The sequence below is a fragment of the Copidosoma floridanum genome, unplaced genomic scaffold (genome assembly GCF_036245765.1).
Source record: "Copidosoma floridanum isolate Cflo_tuat_1 unplaced genomic scaffold, Cflo_Japanese_pri ptg000013l, whole genome shotgun sequence".
Taxonomy (NCBI): domain Eukaryota; kingdom Metazoa; phylum Arthropoda; class Insecta; order Hymenoptera; family Encyrtidae; genus Copidosoma; species Copidosoma floridanum.
Window position 1 is genome coordinate 29,349,080 of NW_028321890.1, and position 20,138 is coordinate 29,369,217.

Below are 20,138 nucleotides of genomic sequence, written 5' to 3' on the forward strand. Positions count from 1 at the left end.
TTTTTTTTAGTGATTATTACACAGATTTTCTTTTGTTTTTTTCGAAGACAATGGAACATTCATTCGGGATTTTATTTCAAAACTTTTAAGTTATCAATTGCAAGTATACGTACACACTTTCTCTGGTAGTTACGACCAGTCGAATAGAAGTAATTCAAGGTAATGATCCGGAATTTGCGAGGAACAAAAAATTCACAACTTTTGGAATCCATGTTAATCGGATCACGAACTGTATGACTGGGGACAACCAGTTGAACGATATAGGAATATCAATTTAATTAATAACGATTTTTTTGGGATATTTCTCGTTCAACTATCATTTACTTCTAAGAATTACTTTTTCACGATTGGATTTTGACAATTCCATTGAGTTAGAAAAAGTTTTAGAGTTTCGATGCAAAATCCAGAGCTTGGATTAAAAAAATTCTTCAATGTTTTATTTAAATAAAAAAATTTATACAATGAACTAATAGTCAGTACACAAGTTGTTTTTAAATAGAACAGCAAAAATTTGATAAAACGTAAACTTGTCATGTGACTTATAATTCATGCAAAAATACTAATTATTTTTTAATAACTAATTTTTTTAGTCGAACGCATAAACCACGGTATAAGTATACAACAAAAGCATCTCTTTTAGTTATGTGCTCGTGTCTTGCTTATTAATGTATTAGTTGACCCAAAATTTTTTTAAGATCAAAAAGTTAATTACCGGTGTTCTTTTGGTTTTCATTACGCAGATTTCTCGGTTTTCCCTTATCTATAAAAACCCTGTAATTGTCAGTTAGTGATAACTGACGTATGTATATTCCTCCAAACTAAAGGACGTTTTAATCAAATTGTGTCAATCCTAATAGTTTTTTCGGAAAGTAAAATTTTCATCCGGTTTGAGTGAGTTTTCAATCGAGCTTTGTCGATGAATGGAAATTCGAAAATAGTCCGGTTATTTTTAAAACGACTTTTGTTCATAGATCCAATCGCAGCTATCTAATTTCTTCTCTTTTTCCTACGATACAATATTCGGATGAAAATCAACGGATATCCCTAGAGAACTGAAAAAAAAAAAATAATAATAATAATGATAAAAAAATACCAAAAAAAGTTACTACATCCACTGTCCAAATACAAAAAAAATGAATAACGTTTCGAATGAGCAAAATCTAAAATTAATAAACATTAGATCCAAATGAGTAAATTGATGAAGCAAAATGACGTCGGTGCAGTCAAACTTCACTGGGTAAAGAAAACGAATCGACAGCGCAACAAATTACGTATTTATTTCACTCAACACCGTATTATTTCTGATAATACTCGTTTACAAGAGAATTACTCGGTGTCCATTCAAAACTGTTTAAAATCATAAAAACTCCTAGAATAACATACATTCAAACTGCGACCTCTCGAACCTGCACATCATCCACTTATGCATTATGCACTTTCCGATTTTTTAAAATAAGCTGTCGACGAGGTGTGTCGACAAGTATTTTATAAGCCAGAAAAGTACCGCTTTAATAATAGACCCATACGCAAATGTGTGTCTCTGTTGTTGCAGAAAAGTGCACGGCCGATAGGTGCAGCAAAGTGCCCTGTTCGCACGGGGGCAAGTGCCTGACCACCGGCGGGGACACGGCTGTCTGTCTCTGTCCACTCGGATACACCGGCGACCTCTGCGAGACGAGGGTTGACCTGCAGGTAAATACCCTTTGGAAACACCCGATCCTCTTTCGATCAATAACGATGCAACAATTTTCACTGTTTGTCTTTGGCTGTATACATGGCCTACAGGTGATCGAAAAATCTTTAATAACAAGTCGACGTTCACTTGACAATTTCTAGTAGTTACAAACAGAACTCATGGAAAATAATGAATTTCATGTGCATGGGTATATTATATTCCGAGATTTTTTTCATCTAAAAATAACAGTTCACGAATATTAAAGGGATAATTGAGTCATAAAACTGAACGAGCCGCTAATTCAGCGATCGATTAACGAAGCGGTGGCTATAATAATCGAGCCGACATTTACTGCACGGTATGTACCAGGGACGGTTATAGAGCATCGATGGCCATTCGCACCACAGGTTGGATTTTATATGGAACGCAAGCGCAATATGCTCGGTTTTCTGCCTTACGTGTATCTGTATATAATGCGGTGGAAGTACGAAGGACGTACGCTGTGAAAAATATGCGATTTGTAGTATATTTGAATATAAAAATGGGTTCGGGACTAACGGACTGAAACAGGGAAATAAACTATTTTAATTGGGCTTGACATTAGTATTTCATTTTTTTTTTTTTTTTCTGTTGAGCGTGACGCGAGGAATAAATGTAATACAGAGATGCGTGCGTTTTTCGTTTGTTGCGAAATACTCTCTCTACATTTGTTTGCCTTTTTTTTCAAATTTCATTGCATGTGTACTAATATTAAAGTAAAACTAAAACTTTCTGTCCATACAACCCAATTTAATAAACTTTTTCGTCTACATCGTTTTGAATTTGGTATAATTTTATTACATAAATAATGTAAAGTATCGTTTGATGGCATTCATTTTACGTAATGATAAGTTTATAAAACACAATGACCAATAATGTTATCGCGTAAAAATTTTATTTATTTTTTTATTTATTTGTTGGTGTATTTAAATCCGGAAAGTTTGAAACCGTATATAATTCAAAGTGAAAAGTAGATAAAAAAATTTTTTTTGATCCCTTCACCTCTACACACGAGGGTATTTGTGGACCGCAATCACAGTATGCACTCGGTGATTAGCGATTGCACGCGAAAACAGAATGAACATCAGAATTCCACATTGAAGTGTTGGAAACGGACCGAGCGCGTTGGTCCAGAGACTCTATAGGTAGATACGTAAATAAATCGATCGAAGAGATATTTCAAAGAGCAAGGGATAGGACAGCGCGCTGTGGGAAAAGCACTAAACTGATGGGTACAAAATAGAACATTGGTGAAATTGCCATTGGGATCCGATGAATATTGCCACCGACCCTTTTCATTGACTGCAATCGAGGGATTTTGAAATTTACGATTATGAACGCGAACTCGCTGCGACTCTTTTGCTGTGTATTTGAGTCAAAAAATTTTTCATCATATTTTACAGTGCTTGAAAAATGAAAATTTTTTTAAAACATGCATTTTACTTGATACAAAATTATTATAAATTTTCTGACATGGATATTAAATTACTTTCTGCTAACCTAATTTCATTAAAATGAAGTCTAAATACGTGTACGTTCGTTTGAAATTTAATTATTTTACGAGAACTCAATTTTCGAGATTAATAAAATTATAATCGTTCCACGTCCAATTAAAATTATTTACTCAGTTAAACTTAAGAAATTGAATAAATTTATTTCTAGAATTACTAAAATAGTCAGTAAGAAATTTTGAATTTATAACAATTAAATCTATATTTTAACGTGGATGCAATGCATTTCATTCAAATAAAATACAAGTCAAATTACATCTTTTTCTTACATTAATTACTTCAAGTTGTACAATCCTTCTATTTGATAAAATGAAATGAACATAAAACTGATAAAATCACAGTTTGCTGGTTTTATGCGTTGTTATTTCTTACTATAGATTTACTTAACACATAACTGAATATAAGACATAAATTGTTATTAGATATTTGGTAACTTTATGTAGATTTTAATTGTTGGAATATCTATGAAAAAAATGACTAAGTAGTACACACTATTGTAGTACACTTTTGAAAAGTTCTCGAGAAGTTTGTTCTGTTTAAAAAATATTTTATTGATTAGGTAATTTTTTGGTACTAATTAAAAAACTAAATCAATTTGTCATACCCTTATAAAACATAAAAGAGTTTCAATATATTTTTCCAAAACAAAAGTTACGAATTGATTCGCTCTTCGAAAAACCAATGTCTAAAGTTTCCCCATTTCCAAGTCAATAGCACAAAAGGCACACACATGAATAAAAGTTTTCACATTTCCACTTGAAACATTCCGACGAAATTAAAAACTTTTTTTCTTACTTCCGAGAATACAAGTTATCCGTGTAAATCCATGTACTATGGCCAAATCCACCCTTACAGAGATAACAAAGTGAAAATTGAACTTTGATTGATAATAATAATATATTCTACGAAGCATCCTTAAGTATCCTTGTGCACAACTTGTGATTCGGAATGAGTACAATTGCGTTTGGAGAGGAAAGAAATCTGAGGATCCCAGATATGAGAGGCAAGCAAAAAATAACCGGCAAATGTCATTTCTCTCAGGTGCCATCATTTAACGGGTCCTCGTACCTGAAGTACGCCGGTCTGGCCGAGACGTCGCTCTCCTGGCTCGAATTGGCCGTGACGCTGAAGCCAAGTGCCCCCGACGGTGTGATCCTGTACAACGGACATCACAGCGACGCGACCGGCGACTTTATTGCCCTCTACCTGGCACAGGGCCACGTCCAGTTTACGTTCGACCTGGGAACTGGATGCGCGACCTTGAGGTAAGGCGGTACCAATACATAACTATGTTTTTTGCTTTTGTCGTACTCCTTATAATCGACACAGCGTTGCATCGTAAGTAAATCAAAGGAATTTCTAAATTACTGTGTATGGATAAAAATTTCACATGAATTAAAACGTATTTATGATTACAAAATATTCCTTTCGATAGTTCAGTGCTACGATATGCTGAGGCAAAACGAAATTTAAATTGAGCTGTGATCAGTTTTAAAATAATTTCACTTAAAAATAAACGAATCAATATACGTTCGTCGGAAACACTCTGTCAGAGTCTCATTTAATTGAAATCTTGTTGAAATCAAATGTGGCGTGCAACTAAGATTGAAAAAAGAAAGTCACAATTTATCATTCTCGCCCGTGCCTTACATTGACGCTCACGAGCCTCGATTATTGCGACAGCTCGTAAATGTAAAAAAAAAAAAAAAAAAAAAGTACACGCATTATTACGCGAGAGCGCAGCATGCCGTATAAATAATTCGACGTTCATTAATGTTAATGGCACTAAGCGTATACGGAAGGGGTGGGGGTGTGAGGGAATCGATCGGTACACAGCGGTAGCTCTCGTTTTCCGTCACTGTGCCTCTTCCCGAAACGGTTGCCTGTAGTATATCTCTATACATGAAGAGGTAGAGCGAGACAATACCCCGAATATTCATGAATCAACGGGCGAGGTCTCTTTTCCTCTCTCGTTCGCTCGCTACATTATATATGTATGCGGATGAAAGCTCAGTCGCGACTCGTGGTGCTCGTGGCTCCTTTTATTAAACCGATAATTCATACTCTCGCAGTTTCCTCTTTGGTTCACAGGTATATGTGCCTTCCTCCGAGTTTTTGAACGTCACTTGCGAGGGGTGTAACCCGTACTTATTATCTGGGGAGGTAATAATATCGCGCCGCGACGACAACACGCGACGCTTCTGTTTTCAGTAATAGGAATAGAAGAGCTAGACTAGACGCAACGTTTTCTTGTTTATGGGCAGTCCGATCAGGGTGCCGTGGAAATTAGTAGGTACCTACAAGGTGATGGTGTGATTTAATGTTTGAAAAAAAAATTAGAGAGCTTTTTGGAAACTTGGACAGTACAATAATTTATCCAATAGAAGGATAATCCCTCTATAAATAGAATTTCCAATTTAATATTTAAAATATGGTGTTAACATCTTCAGTTGTTTGATATGGTTATTGAACATTACCGTTTCACACAATTAGATGATAAGAATTTTCCTTATTAATACAGCAATTTTTGTAAGACGAACATAAATTTTTCACATGTATAATTAGCAGCTTATACCATCGGATTGTTATTATAAAGAAACAATAACTTTTTTTTCCTTCAGTAAAATTAAAAGAATGACAATATTAAACAAAACAACTGATGTGTACTTCCAGGAGTGAAAGGCCAATTAAACTGGACGAGTGGATCGAGATCAGAGTGTCGAGGACTGGTCGTCTTGCCTCTTTGGAAGTGGAAGACGACCCGGCCATAGAGATGATGGCCCCGGGTGCTTTTACCCAACTTTCATTACCTCTTAACATGTACCTGGGTGGAACACCATCGACGGAAATGTACTCGCCAAAGTTAAAGACGAACGCAAGCTTTGTTGGCTGTGTACAATCTGTCGTGTTGAATCGACGCGAGGTAAGCCAATGATCCGACGATTGCAAACACTTTTTGAAAACTTTGAGAAAGAAAGAATTTTTTTGTTTGATTAGTCATGAACCAATCTTTGTTAGGAGATACATTTTTTACACTTTATAATGAAAGAAAGTAGTTTCAGAATGACCCCATAGCCTTTTAAAGTCAAAATATGGCAAGTTTAAAATATTTTCGTAAACGCGCGTGTGTATAGACTCACATGCATAAATAATCCTTTTATAAACTTTCTACAGTTCAGAGACACTTTGTCTGGAATAAAAAAACGATCCAACATACCCTCTACACTCGTATGCAATGTTGGAATGACACTTTTCGAAATGGTGTATGATAATGGGATCAAAATTTGCCGTTCTACGAGAAAATGTATTAATTAAAGTACTGCTAACTTTGGCAAAAACTAGCAATGAACGTAATTGTACAAACGACATAATGAACGTAAAAGTAACAAAAATAGACAAACAAATGCGTAGTATACGAAAAAAATTTGAACAAATAAGATAGACATGATGACGGACACATAAAAAAGTTGGTGTGCCAAAAATATATTGTCCGGTACCGGAAATAACCTACCCACAACTGATGTACTATTCGTCTGACTAAATGATCTCTTTAGGCGAAAAATTGAAAACACTCGTAGTTGTGGTGTAAAAAAAGAAAGAGCCGAAAAGTTTGGAGGAACTCTCCCAAAGTAAATCTAGATTCCACGCATTGCCTTTCTCCGCTTCCATCCTCCTCCGCAACTTCAACGCACGAAGCCGATGTTTTAGCTTTACCATGCCGCCACTCTAGATTCCCATTACCATTTTTCCGCAAGTTAACTGTAGCCCCGGGAGATATAGGCGTGTGTGTCTATCATCGCGTTTTTCTTTGCCAAACAAACGAAAGCAGGCAGGTAGGCGAAACTTTGAAACCGGGCAAACTGAAAGAATTCACCTTTTTTTGCAACAGTTAAAAGCTCACCAAGGAGAACTTGAACCACTCGTCGCATTTTTTATTCGTATTGAAATATGACAATTACAAAAAAAAACAGCTTAAGATGATAAAAAAAAAAATTTTTTTTTAATCATTCTCAGTAAAATATCGATGACAGCGTGAACCTTGTTTTTGTGTTCGTCAGGTGGGTATTCTGGCAGAGGCTCTGGGTGGCGTAAACGTGGGTAGCTGTGGTCACGCGTGCGAAGCGCGGCCGTGCGGTGACGCGGAGTGCCGGCCGCTGCGCGACCGCTTCACCTGTCGCTGTCGACCCGGACTGCCTCATCCCTGCCCCGCCCTCGACGATCAGCAGCAGCAGCAACAATTGCAAACGGTAACTAGTTCTCAAGTGGAAACAGCGACGAGGTACGCGATAAGCTCGGCGCAACCGGAAACGCCTGTGCCCAGCTTCACTGGAACCGACAGCTATCTGCACTTTGACGACGCCGACATCATGAAAAGGTGAGATTTGCATTTTTTTTTTTTTTTTTTTTTTTTTTTGTTGTACAACGAGCTATCATGACAAGGGGAAAATATTATGGAGGATAGTACGCGAATCGTGAATGTGATGGCTCGATTGATGAAAATAAGGATTACTCGTATGTGGATAAAATGAGAATAGCAATACTGACATGTACTTAAGTTTTTGAAATAACAATTTGTATTTAATGAAATAAAACTTGGACGAATCGAAAAACATTTTGTTTGTAACTTGAAGAAAGCCTTCAATAAAGATACATACACACGTTTATCCACTTTGCTAATCATAACTGTGCTTTGTTTTTGCATAAACGTCTATACTACTAACTATCAATGGCATAGATTTTTGGTATTTAATTGTTATAAAGTAGCCTAAAACTATTCATTATCAGCCATTAATGAAAAAGTTAAATGCTCAGAAGTCATGCTCAAAAGTTATTCATCAATTGTCAATAAATGCACTTTGAACGCTAAATGGAATTGACACAAGTGGTCTTTTCTACCGATGTATAGAATGAGCTCGTGAAATTTGATACTGAGCACTTTATATGTGTAAGTGGTCTCGATTGAAAAGTTGCGAGTCGACTATACTCGTACGTTCCAGCAGATCGGATTGCAGAGAGTCAGGCATGAGATATTCCGATACATTTGTGTTCATAATCCTCGATTTTCACGAAGGACGTACTTGATAATAAATAAAAATAAAAATAAAAACTATCACCAACGCAACACCCATGCTATTCAAAACCACGATTCATAGATGAAAACAGTACAACGCGACGTGCATAATCCTAATAAATCGTCAACTGCTGTAACATCATTAATATTCATTAAAAAGCCGTGGATAATAATCCAGCAGCCGTCCAATAACGAGCATGATCTCCATCGTTGCGTGAAACAGCACAATCGAAAGACGAGCTAGAATCGATACCCATCCATAACTCACGTGGACAATCTGCAATTGTAATTACAATGCACACCCGCAGGATAATAAGCTACAAAGTGGACATCAACATGCGGTTCCGGGCGAGCAGCAACAGCGGCCTGCTGCTCTGGAGCGGAAGACAATCGGAGACGCGGGAACAAAGGGATTCTAATGAGGACTACCTCGCCCTCGGCCTGGACCAGGGCTACCTCACGCTGGCGTACAACCTCGGCTCTGGCGGGGCGCTGCTCCGATACAATCTCACCAGATTGGACGACGATCTCTGGCACCGGGTCAGAGCAACGAGGTGAGGAAGAGGCGACCACCCCCCATTCTCTCTACTCCCCCACCTCAGTTTTTAACTTCATGAATATTCATTGTCTATTATAGCTTGTCTGTTGCTATTGTGTGCATGTGTTTTTCCCCGACTTTGAGGCGATTTTCCATTAGATCCTCAAAGCGGATGTAAATTTGCGCGCTATATTTTTGATGCCGCGTCAAAGTGCTCTCCAAGTAAAAGCTACTTTGGCTCCTGGTGTGCAAAACTTAACACCGAGAGTAAAATAAGCCACTGATTGACGTTAATTGCAACGTTTCGAGATACAAAATTGTTTTCATTTCCAGGAACGAGCAGAGAGCTTCCCTCGTCGTGGATAACGGGAATGGCGTTTCGGCGGAGTCTCCGGGACAATTAAGACAATTAAACACGGATACCGGCCTCTTCGTAGGTGAGTGGAACTATCGCGCATCGGATCGTTAACGCGATTCGTACAAGCGCGAGTTTATTTGAGCGCAAATTTTTAATGACAAATTCATCGTTCACGTTTTTTTTTTTTTTTTTTTTTGCTAATTAGGGAAAATGTATATCTAGTTGATTATGCTCAGTTGGACGTTTTGACTTCAACCAACAGAATCAGAGTATAACAATTTTGTTTTGCGTCACTTACGCGTTTGTTTACGTCATTATATTGTTCGTTCATTTTAAAATTCAAGTCCTACATTAAATTGTCGCTAACGCCAATTAATGTACGTGATTTGATAAATTTTACACGTTTGGACTCCATGTTTTTATTGAACAAATTATCTATGTACAATAATTGGTAATTCAGTAACCCATACTGATGGGCCAAAAAAAAAATTTTCAAACACAGTTATTGAAAAAAAAAAAAAAAAAAAAAAAAAAAAAAAAAAAAAGGCTCATTGTAATTGTCTACCGTATCATTACAGGAGGTGCGCCGTCCATAGCGAGGACCACGGGAGGTCGATATCTCAAGGGGATCGTTGGCTGCATAAGCGATCTAGTGCTCGACTCGGACTACTCGGTGTCACTGACGTCATCAGGACAGGCGACCAATACGCACACGTGTATTCCCTGAGTCCCACGTATGTACGAGCCGTCCGAGGACGACCGCTGAGTCCGATAAAAATAACCAGTGGCAACGGAATAGATAACAATTAGCGGAGAGCAAACGAGAAGCTAAATTTTTGTACAAAACGATGCGTCATAAAATGCATTCAAAGATTAGAGAGAAAGAGGCGAGAAGAGTATAAGGATAAGGTAGAACTCGGTGTAAGGACTAAAAACAATGAGCAAAAAATCCTTGAAGAACTAATAAATTAGATGAACTTCTAGTCAGCGACTTGTAAATAACCGCGAGACACGATTTCTGCGTGTGAGTCTCCTCTTTTTTGGTGTGAGAAAAAAATTAGATATAATATGACAAGGATAAGAATAAGTAAAGGACTGTGTAATAATAGATATCTGGCTGCTGCTGTATTTATTTATGAAACAAAAATATACGCGAGCAAGTATTTGACTCACGCGTGGTCTAACAAGGCTTTCCATTTAGTTTTGTATTTTTCATGCTTCAGTACACAGAAATTAAAAATTGTGTTTTAAGAAAATAATTTTTAAGATTTAAAAAAGAAATGGTAAATTTTACTACCACTTATTGGTATTTACTTCATCGACACTTAACCAATGGATTTGCATAGTAATAATGACAATTGATTGTACGTAAATCGATGGTAGGATATTTTATATAATAAAAGAAAGGAAGGAATAAATGTAAGCTATAAGGAAAACCCTGAAAAAAATTACTTTGTGTGTGTAAATGAAACTGGCTGTTTCTAGTTTCCAGTCACAGCTTGTTTTTCCAATTCCATATTTAATGAATAATAATACACTTTTATCTGCACTTATTGCAATGCAGCTCTCGTATCGAACGCGTAAATGGTACAAAATGCGCATCTTACGAGAAATTAATCAATACTAAAATACTATTCAAGGTGCGTATTTTTCAACTAAAATTTGGAGATAAAAATATATATCCAGTGTTTACAGTTGCAGTTCGGCAACAGTAAAAAAAAAAAGCAACAAAAGTGGGCCTAAGTTGAGGAAAAGAAAATAAAAAGTTTGTACATGTGATACCTATTCCCTCGTCAATTTTTCATGTCAACGTGTGATCGTATGTAACGGCTTTACTGCACCTTTATCTCTGTACAAAGTTTTTACCATCCCATGACAAGAGATTTCTTTTTTCTTTTATGTGTTTAAAAAGATACGACGTTGCTTGTAATAATAATAAACATAATAACAATGATAATGGAATGTTCTCGGAAGAATAATTATAAAATCATTAGTAGTCATTCTTTTAAGTGTATTTTAATGAGGGATACAAAAAAGTGATTGCCCTTTACACATAATTCATGCAATGATACGAGCTTCCTGCAGCATCAACACATGTGTGTCAGATAAAACAATTGTAGTTGAGAAAAAAGTACAACAGAATAACAAAACAAAACAAAAATAATAAAAAAACAAAATAAAAAAATTTAAAGAATTAAAACAAAATAAAAGGTGCAATATAAAAAACGGCTTACAAGAGAAGAAAATAAAACCTAAACGAGAAAAATAATGAATACGTCCTGGATTTATCTCAGTAATTTTGATTTAAAAGATGCAAGTATGACACATTTGGATAAACCCTTGGTCAATATTTACACCCACCATATCGTGAGCATGTGACATGCACATGCAAAAAAAAGTTAATTTAAGAAGATGTAAAAGATCTTATAAACAAAAAATAAACATGTCAATCGTCAAGTCACGAAATGAATTATTTTGAAGCACATTCTGAAAACACACATAGAAGCAATCGGCTGTAGTCAATTTTGTACAAGTGTTATTTTCTGGAATATATATATATATATAAATACATATATACATATATAAATAGTAGATAGATATATTATAAATATGAATATCAAGTGATTGATATGAACAAATAAAAAAATATATATGATAATATAAACCAAGAGAAGGCAAGCACTGACAGTATCTAAAAATATTAAGCGAGCTATTATTTATTCCTATTTTTTGATTATTAAAATGAATAATTTTAAAATTGCTGATTAGTTTTCAATCAATGTTTCTTTCATAGCTTAACTGTACGCGTTAAAAAAAGATTACGTCACAAATAAGTAGTAAAATTTTTTTATTCAAATAAAAATTAACTTAAAGTTAATATATTTTATTCAATTTATCAGAATTGAAGAAGGCATAAAAAAAAAGATTGCTGCCTTTAGTGGTTTTTGATCTGAAAAAAAAAAAGATTAAAAAAAAATCATTTTTGTCAATAACAGGAAATTAAAGTAATAAAACTATGCAATTAACTATCTCGTTAAGTTTAAGAAATTTTTAGATGCATCTTCATTGTATTAACAATTGCACATGATGTTGTGTAGAGGTATTTCTCACGCGTATGTTTTTAAAGATGTTGAGAACGCTTATGCCTAAAAATCAATAAATATAAAAAAAAGAAAAAAAAATGAAAAAAAGGAATACGAAAAAAACTAAACGTGAGAAAAGATCTCTCGTAAATGAAACCTTTAACTTTCACAATGTTATATCTTATTTACAATTAGTTAATTTTGGTGTGGAACTACGTTATAAGTAACCATGATCTCAACATAGCATAAAAATTGTTTACCTGAAAGTTAACAATAACAATTATTTTATTGAATTTAAAAGAAATAATTGAGTTATAAAAAAGTTAAAGCGATAAATCATGTGTTGTGTCTAATAACTATAAAAAAAAAACTTAAAAACTAAAAATAAGTATATTGTTAGGTTATAACATACTTGAAAACACAATTGCACTATCCTTAAACTTCAAGACATGGATTAAATTGTCATCGTTCGAAGATGTTGTCGTTCTATGCTTTTAATACTTGAACAAGTCTTCTACGAGAAACTTCTTACAGAAATTTCATTTTGAATATGTTGGATGTATATATGAATAAGATAACGAAACAAAACAAATCAGAAATAAATTAAGCGTATTAAATATACAGATAGATGATTGTATTATTATAAAAAAACATATTATGTCAAAGCGAGTACAGGATGTTTTACAGTAGACAACTGCAGACAAAAAATTACCATATCATATCCTATTAATGACTTTTTTCGATGCACAACAACGCATCATCTACTAATAATGATTTTTTGATTAAGAAAAAAGGAACTGAAAATTTCCTGTACGAGCAAAGCTATATACTATAGTGTTTCTATTACGTCCGCCTGCAAAGTCTATTAGAGTCTATCGAACCCGATCCTCAATCTTGGTAACACGCAAAAAGCACCAGCGTTTTTCCTATGTGTACTTGGCGAGAGTTTGCGTATATGTGTGTGTGTCTTAATGGGTGAAATAATGTTGCTATAAAAGTCGAGGCACACAAAGTTAAAATTTATCAGCAGTAAATAGAAAACATCACTGCAGCGTATACCACGTAAATTAAGTGTACATAATTACTCATCATTTTCGACAGCTTTTTTATTAGAACGACGAGGAAAAAGTTATAAAATCAGTTGCATCTCTTCTTGAACATATCACTACTTTGTGTCTCGATGTGCTGAAACTAAAAAATATCGACTGCTGAAATGAATAATACAACCGTTAATGCAAAGTACAGTTTGAAAAATATTATGAACTTAAATGCAAAAACTTTCATCAACTCCCATCATTAGCACAATACGTTGAATGATTAAACAAATGCATAATGTGTGTAAAAAACCTTACATCTAGTGTTGTATTCAACTATTGCATATCAGGTATCGATAAATAATTTTATTGTTATGATACTGCGCTCAAGCACATAAATTTACAATGAATACGTTATGCAAAAAAAATTTGGTAAATTCAAAAAACTGTTTGAAAAAATTACACTGGTGAACTTGAAATCATCCATCATTACTAAGCATCTCAAGACATTTTAAAAAGTAATGTTTGTTTCTAGCACATTAATGAGAGTAATTTAAGTTCTACATATCTTCGTACCACTAATGCTACGAAACTACTTGATGTAATGCAAAAAAAATACAAATTTTTGGAGTGCGTGTGTCTCAGTCCACATTGTCAAAAAGAATCAATAAAAAAGAGGTTTTATAAAAATAATTCTTCAGTTGTTAATGAATCCATTAACTTTCCTTTCAAACAATTTTAAGTCGTTGAAAATCATTAAAATCTTGTAACCTTATTTACACCCGCTTTCATAAGAGGGTATAATGTAAAAAAAGTTTGACTAGTAGAGTACAATAAACTGAAAAACATTGTTTTCAATCTACTATGGTGGAAACGTCAAGATAGTACATTACCCACTTCTCAATAAAGACCTTCAAATAGGACATTAAGTGAAAGAGGTAGAAAGGGTATATATAATACAGTAGATGTCAAGCTAAAATTAACAGGGTACAGATCACTCATTCCTCCACAACTTCTTCGACATGAATATTTTATAAAAAAGCTAGACGGTTGGGATATGATTAGCTCAAGGATTGTGTATACTTAACATTAATATGATCAATTACAATAATTTCATTTTGATATCTTTTTTAGTATAACATTATAGACGTACACACTTATAATGAGTATCCATCGGTTTTTGGCTTCTACAACAAAAACGACTAATATAAAATATGTGTTATAAAAATATTTTAACGTTTCATTAAGTTACATATTTGTATACATTTCATAAAAAAAGGCTCGGTGTTATAAGTGGTAACAGATGATATACACTGCAACCAGCGTAAATAAGTGAGATAAATTCCTATATATATATGCAAGTAAAATGAGTCACGCCTAAGGTAAAACGCCCAATACTTGGACAAAACTGAAATTCAGACCGATACTTGGACAGTGGAAAATCAGTCATTGTAGCAAATAAAAAAGAGATATTTTAAAAAACGTAATAGATTAATATTGCTATGATTATTATTGATGATATACTTGAATTTTTAAAAAAATTTCAGCAACATTTAATACATGCGAATGATTCTAAATTTCACCGTAGGCGCCATAAGACTGCGATAATTTTTCTCCGTTTTCTATGATTTTGATAATAGGTAATGCTCGTTAAAATTAATCCAATGCATTTGTATAAATGCTGTATGGTATTATTTTACAACTTTTACATTAATTAACAATATTTCTAATGTAATCGTGGACAAAAAAAATTTTTATAATGTAAAATTAGCTGTCCAAGTACACCTCACGATTTCGTAGTAGTTGGACAGACGTGGAGCTCTTGTCCAACTTCAGGTCATAGGCACAAAAACGTCGTAGCCAGTACATGGACATACAATCAAAGTTGTTTACCTTTTAACGTAGTTAATCTTTTATGCGAATTTTTTAAACAAAAGTGTATAAAAAGTGAAGTACTTTGTAGAAAAAAAACACTTTACTAATCAGTTTTGTTGTTAAGGGGTGCACCGCTTTAAGAAAATTGTTTTTTCAACATTTTTAAAAGTTAACCTCCAATTCACTGTAAATACAGATGAAGTATGGGTTCTGAAAAGAGGAAAAATGTTTTTAAAAAAATATAAAATAATGAAAAAGAACAAAAGTGGAGGTCATACAACAAAAACAAAAAAGAAAAGTAAGAAAAATTATAGTCTTATTAAAAATAAATCTTAAATAACAAAATTAAAAAAAAAACAGTAAAATTGGTTTTACACTATCTCACTGATAGAATAATTGAAAAAACTGAGTACCGAGGTGAGAGCTTAATTGAGTTGGATAATTCGTTTGCTATTGAAGAGATGCAGTTCCTTCTAAAGAAAATTCAAATCAAGAAGGAGAAGTGCGATTCCTCACAATTGAAAATGTTGAAAATCAAAATGCACCCTGAGGGATTTATCTTGCATTTAATAAATTATTTTTGGAAAAAAGATTAATAATTTTACTTACGAATTTTACGTAATAAATTTGTTATTATTTATCCCCTTCGTTAACATTTTTTCGTTATAAGGTATTTATCTAAATACATACTTTAGTTTTAATAAGTACTTGTGCCTTATCGTAATTTATACAACTGTAAAATCGTTTAAGTTAGTATTGTCCAAGTACTGCTTTCCAACTTGTCCAAGTACTGCAGCATTGTCCAACTTTTGGTTTTCAAGGTTGTCCAACTACTACGACAGTCGAGAATGATTGTCCAACTACTCCGATAAGTTGACATGTTTTAAAATGTACGATAACTATTATTTAAGAGCTATTTTAAAACATTTTTTGTGTGTTATATAATCCTAAGGCATCCTAATTACAAGTAATTATTTAAAAAATATGGAAGTATTGCACATTAACTTCGGAATATGAGCGTTAAAATTAGTTTCGAAAAATCTGTCCAAGTATTGGGCGTTTTACCTTACATGTACACTCTACAGAGGCCACATCATATCCTTCGAGTTCTCAGTTTCCTCTCTCTTCCTCTCGCATACATTCACGTGTGCAGGTATACCTACATCTATTTTTCTCTTTGACTAGTATTATGTCTACACGTACATGTACTTACCTATACACCTATACAATACGCAGATAGATCGTAAGAGTAGACATCTATGTGGGAAATGGAGGAGTATATGTACGTATACTACAGTAGTAAGTGCCGGGTTACCGCTTGGACATGAAAAGTTCGTGCCCAGGGGCGTCAGACTTTAGGGGGCGACATATAGGAACGAAAATGTTTACCATAAAAAATAATTAACTATGACTTCTATGAACTCAAAAAATAAAATTAACACTCATTTTATGAATTTCAAGCATTACGTACGCAATATACGTTAACTAATTTTCTCTTTATGTATTTATTATTTTGTTTCATTTGTATATGAATAACATACATTTGTACTCATTAAAATACTTTGTTAACTTTTGTAAAATAAATTAATTTGTAATCTTTTGAAAACAACATTTTTTATACATCATCACATCAATTACGAATTTATTTTTACAAACAATTTTCACTCTACTCTAAATCATAATATATAAAGATCAGCCATGACAGAAGTAAGTAAACTAAATTTAGCTACATTAAAACTGTTTCACTATATTAATATACATAAATTGAGAGTAGACAATTTAAAAAATATTAATGTTTTTAGTATTATTAACTTGTTCCTAAAATATTAAAACTCAATAAATAAATGTTTATCTTGATGATTGGGACAACATTTATGTAACCAATGGAACTAAATTTATAAAATACAGATATCTAATTAATTAATCATGAAAATGTCTAATAAAAATATAAGATTCTGGACCATTTTACTTTTAAATAAAAATTCACAGCGCAAAAGATTGTTTAAAAAGGTCAAAAATACCTTTTGCCCAATACTTGTTGAAAATTCGAAAAACTTACCAATAAAATACAATATTTTTTTCTTTTTTTTTATATAAAATTTTTCAACTATAAATACCCTTCTAAAACTTTATTCATTATTAAATCTCATATCAATTTATATTAATCTAATTTTCAATGCCTCTCCACAGAGCTGCGTACGTTTTTAGCCTCGGAGCATCAAATTCCTTAATCCGGCACTGATAGTAGTATACTACCGAGTAGTAATATAGTAGTAGGAGGAAAAGAAGGAGAAGCCAGACCTGTACTTAGAAAGCAAATGAATCAAAAGTAAAAAAAAAAAAAAAAAATATGGCGCAAACTTGACGCTTGCGCGAAAGAGCCACGGAATCCAAAATAAAAACAAAGAGTAGTAATATAGAGGTAAATACGTACTTAGTATCAAACGCGCTCCTCCCCTTTGCGCGCAAGTTTTGGTATTTATGGAATAAAAAATTTTTTTTTAATCGTGACGGGGTTGTTTGTTTTAATTGTTGTGTTGTTGATGAACTCCCTGTGTAGTTTGTATGTTTGTAACGTGTGATTATACGTTCATGCGTACCTGTCTAGAATAAAAAAAAATTATAATGACGGGTCGCGACCCCGACAACCTGATGAGCACAACGAGTAACGACGAGGGCTTCGATTATCTCTTCAAGATCGTCCTGATCGGTGACTGTGGCACTGGTAAGACCTGCATTGTACAAAAGTTTCGCTCGGGTAACTTTATACAAAGGCACGGCAGCACTATAGGCGTCGATTTCTCCATGAAAACCGTCCTCGTCGACGGTAAACGCGTCAAGGTATGTACCGATTTTTCACGATCGTTTATAAGCACTTGTGCAAATAAAACATTGCAAATACCACGACTTGGAGGTTAGGTCGATCTTGTCTTTGCATTGGATTTATTTTTCTTTTATATACGTTGAAAAATTAGATTACGATAAGCGCTAGATGATGCATAGTATTCGAATGATGACAAGGCGCGCCTGTTGCAGTCTTTTGTTCATTGCCGAAGTCCTTTTTAGTTACAGATTTGGGATACAGCTGGTCAGGAGAGATTTCGAACAATAACGCAGAGCTACTACAGGTCTGCGAATGGCGTGATATTAGGTGAAATTCGAACATGGTTATTAATAATTTACTTTTTCGAGTAAGACAATACAAATGTTATTTATTGGTTGATAATTTTATTTACAGTTTACGATATCACAAAGCGCTCGACATTTCTTAATTTACAAAGGTGGATCGACGAAATCAGGAGGTATACGTCGACACACGTACTCCTGATTTTAGTAGGCTAGTATTTCTTAATTTACAATTTTCAATTGTCTTTCGAAATATATGAAATGATATTCTTATTCGTTGTTCTTTTTCGTAGGTAATAAATGTGACCTCGAAGACGCACGACAAGTTGAAAAATCAGAAGCTGAAGCTGTGAGTGAATACCTACCAGAGGTATTTCGCATCGTCGAAACTTCAGCAAAGGAAAATACAAATGTAGATTCTATATTTTTTTATTTGGCCTCGGAATTGAAGGTATGCACCATTTTTAATATAATTTGAGCAATTATTTTGGAATATTTTATTTTTCAACGTTTATTACACATTAAAAATATTGATTTCGGGATATTAGTTCATTATTAAAATTCGTTATATATTTTAGCGACGTCACGAAAATCGTCAAGTCAACACTGAAGATGACAATACCGTGAAACTGGGCAACGGACGTAATCTCTCAACGTGTTCAATGTGTTCATATAAATTTTCGTGAGTCAATTTATCAAGTGTTCTTTTTTTTTTTACTTACGACGCGTCTTTTTACAAATTATTAAGAGTAAAGATTTTTTAACTTTTGGAGAATATTTAAAAGATCTGAACTGACCAGTTATTATTTTAATTAACAAAGTAACGCACAGTTAAATTTGTTATTTGAACAATTTTAGAAATGTGAAAAATTTCATTTTTATAAATTATGATCAAAGAAACAGGCTAATACTGTTGCTAATCATTAACATAGGAAAACTTTTATACCAACTTTACAAATGTCTGAAATCACGATGAGCAATGCATAATAAGCACACAATGTACAAGTGGAGTCGCTTTTTTTCAAAGTATATGAGCTCTGGTCATATGGATATTAAGGTGCACTAATAGAAATTAAAATAAGTACATTTAAAAATGTATTTTTGGAAAATGTAACCAAAACTGGTTTGAAAACTGTAATATCTGAGTGACCTGACTTAAAATACTCAGTGCCTTATTATTTTGCACAAGTTAGGCCGTGTCACATAATTATAATTCATTAATGATTTTCATACTTAATTAGTTTTAGTTTTAGTGTTTTAGAAATGATAGTAGATTTATTGCAATCCAAAAATATGCCATGTGATGCATTATTTCAAATCAAAAGCTTGCAACTTTCGTATACTAATTGAAACGTTGCCTTAAAATATATCAAGTGATGATCAAATGTAAATTTTCTTTTTATAATGCATGTAGGGACGCAAGATAACGTTAACTTAATTTAGATTTTATAAGCACCTACAAAGTAAATATGATTATTTAAAAATGAATTTCATACGAGATATTTTATGTGCTCGTTTATTTGCAATACTAAAGTGGTTATTTTTGACTGCTAAGTAGTCAGAATTTTCATGTTTAGTGATAACGATTTAAATCTCAAAATTTTTGAATTTCATGTTTTATTGCTACATAAGCTTAGAATCTCAAATAATGGATATTTAAAAAACATATATTTTGTAAAAATTTTAAATAACTATATTATCTTACAGATGTTGATACAAAACCAAATTGTTACTTGTTACTTTATTTATGTATAAAAATCATTTTAAGAGGCTTTTAACAATACTGTATTGAAAGCTAATTGTTGTACAATAAAGTACTCACAAATAT

General features: G+C 33.4%; 2 protein-coding genes across 2 annotated transcripts in view; both read left to right on the forward strand.

Moving 5' to 3' along the window:
* The window catches only part of LOC106640715 (pikachurin), a 131,848-nt gene extending 121,181 nt beyond the window's left edge, over positions 1-10,667 (forward strand). Inside the window, exons 8-14 of the mRNA XM_023390881.2 lie at positions 1,553-1,692; positions 4,267-4,490; positions 5,899-6,148; positions 7,284-7,600; positions 8,605-8,850; positions 9,168-9,271; positions 9,771-10,667. Coding sequence (XP_023246649.2) covers positions 1,553-1,692; positions 4,267-4,490; positions 5,899-6,148; positions 7,284-7,600; positions 8,605-8,850; positions 9,168-9,271; positions 9,771-9,919 — 1,430 coding nt within the window. The 3' untranslated portion in view covers positions 9,920-10,667. The remainder of the gene's footprint in view (positions 1-1,552; positions 1,693-4,266; positions 4,491-5,898; positions 6,149-7,283; positions 7,601-8,604; positions 8,851-9,167; positions 9,272-9,770) is intronic.
* A 6,975-nt stretch (positions 10,668-17,642) lies between these two features.
* Positions 17,643-19,754, forward strand: Rab19 (RAS oncogene family member Rab19). The gene is made up of 5 exons (XM_014354765.2): positions 17,643-18,025; positions 18,251-18,335; positions 18,423-18,521; positions 18,604-18,761; positions 18,889-19,754. The coding sequence occupies exons 1-5, from the start codon at positions 17,810-17,812 to the stop codon at positions 18,994-18,996; spliced, it is 666 nt and encodes a 221-aa protein (XP_014210251.2). The 5' UTR covers positions 17,643-17,809; the 3' UTR covers positions 18,997-19,754.
* Positions 19,755-20,138: the final 384 nt, after the last annotated feature.

What these genes read in the sequence shown, in the direction of transcription:
- Rab19 (XM_014354765.2), top strand. Translation starts at nt 17,810, where the DNA reads ATGACGGGTCGCGACCCCGACAACCTGATGAGCACAACGAGTAACGAC. An exon ending in TGCGAATGGCGTGATATTAG is followed by an intron (nt 18,336 to 18,422) that starts GTGAAATTCGAA and finishes TTTTATTTACAG; the next exon opens with TTTACGATATCACAAAGCGC. An exon ending in CGTACTCCTGATTTTAGTAG is followed by an intron (nt 18,522 to 18,603) that starts GCTAGTATTTCT and finishes TCTTTTTCGTAG; the next exon opens with GTAATAAATGTGACCTCGAA.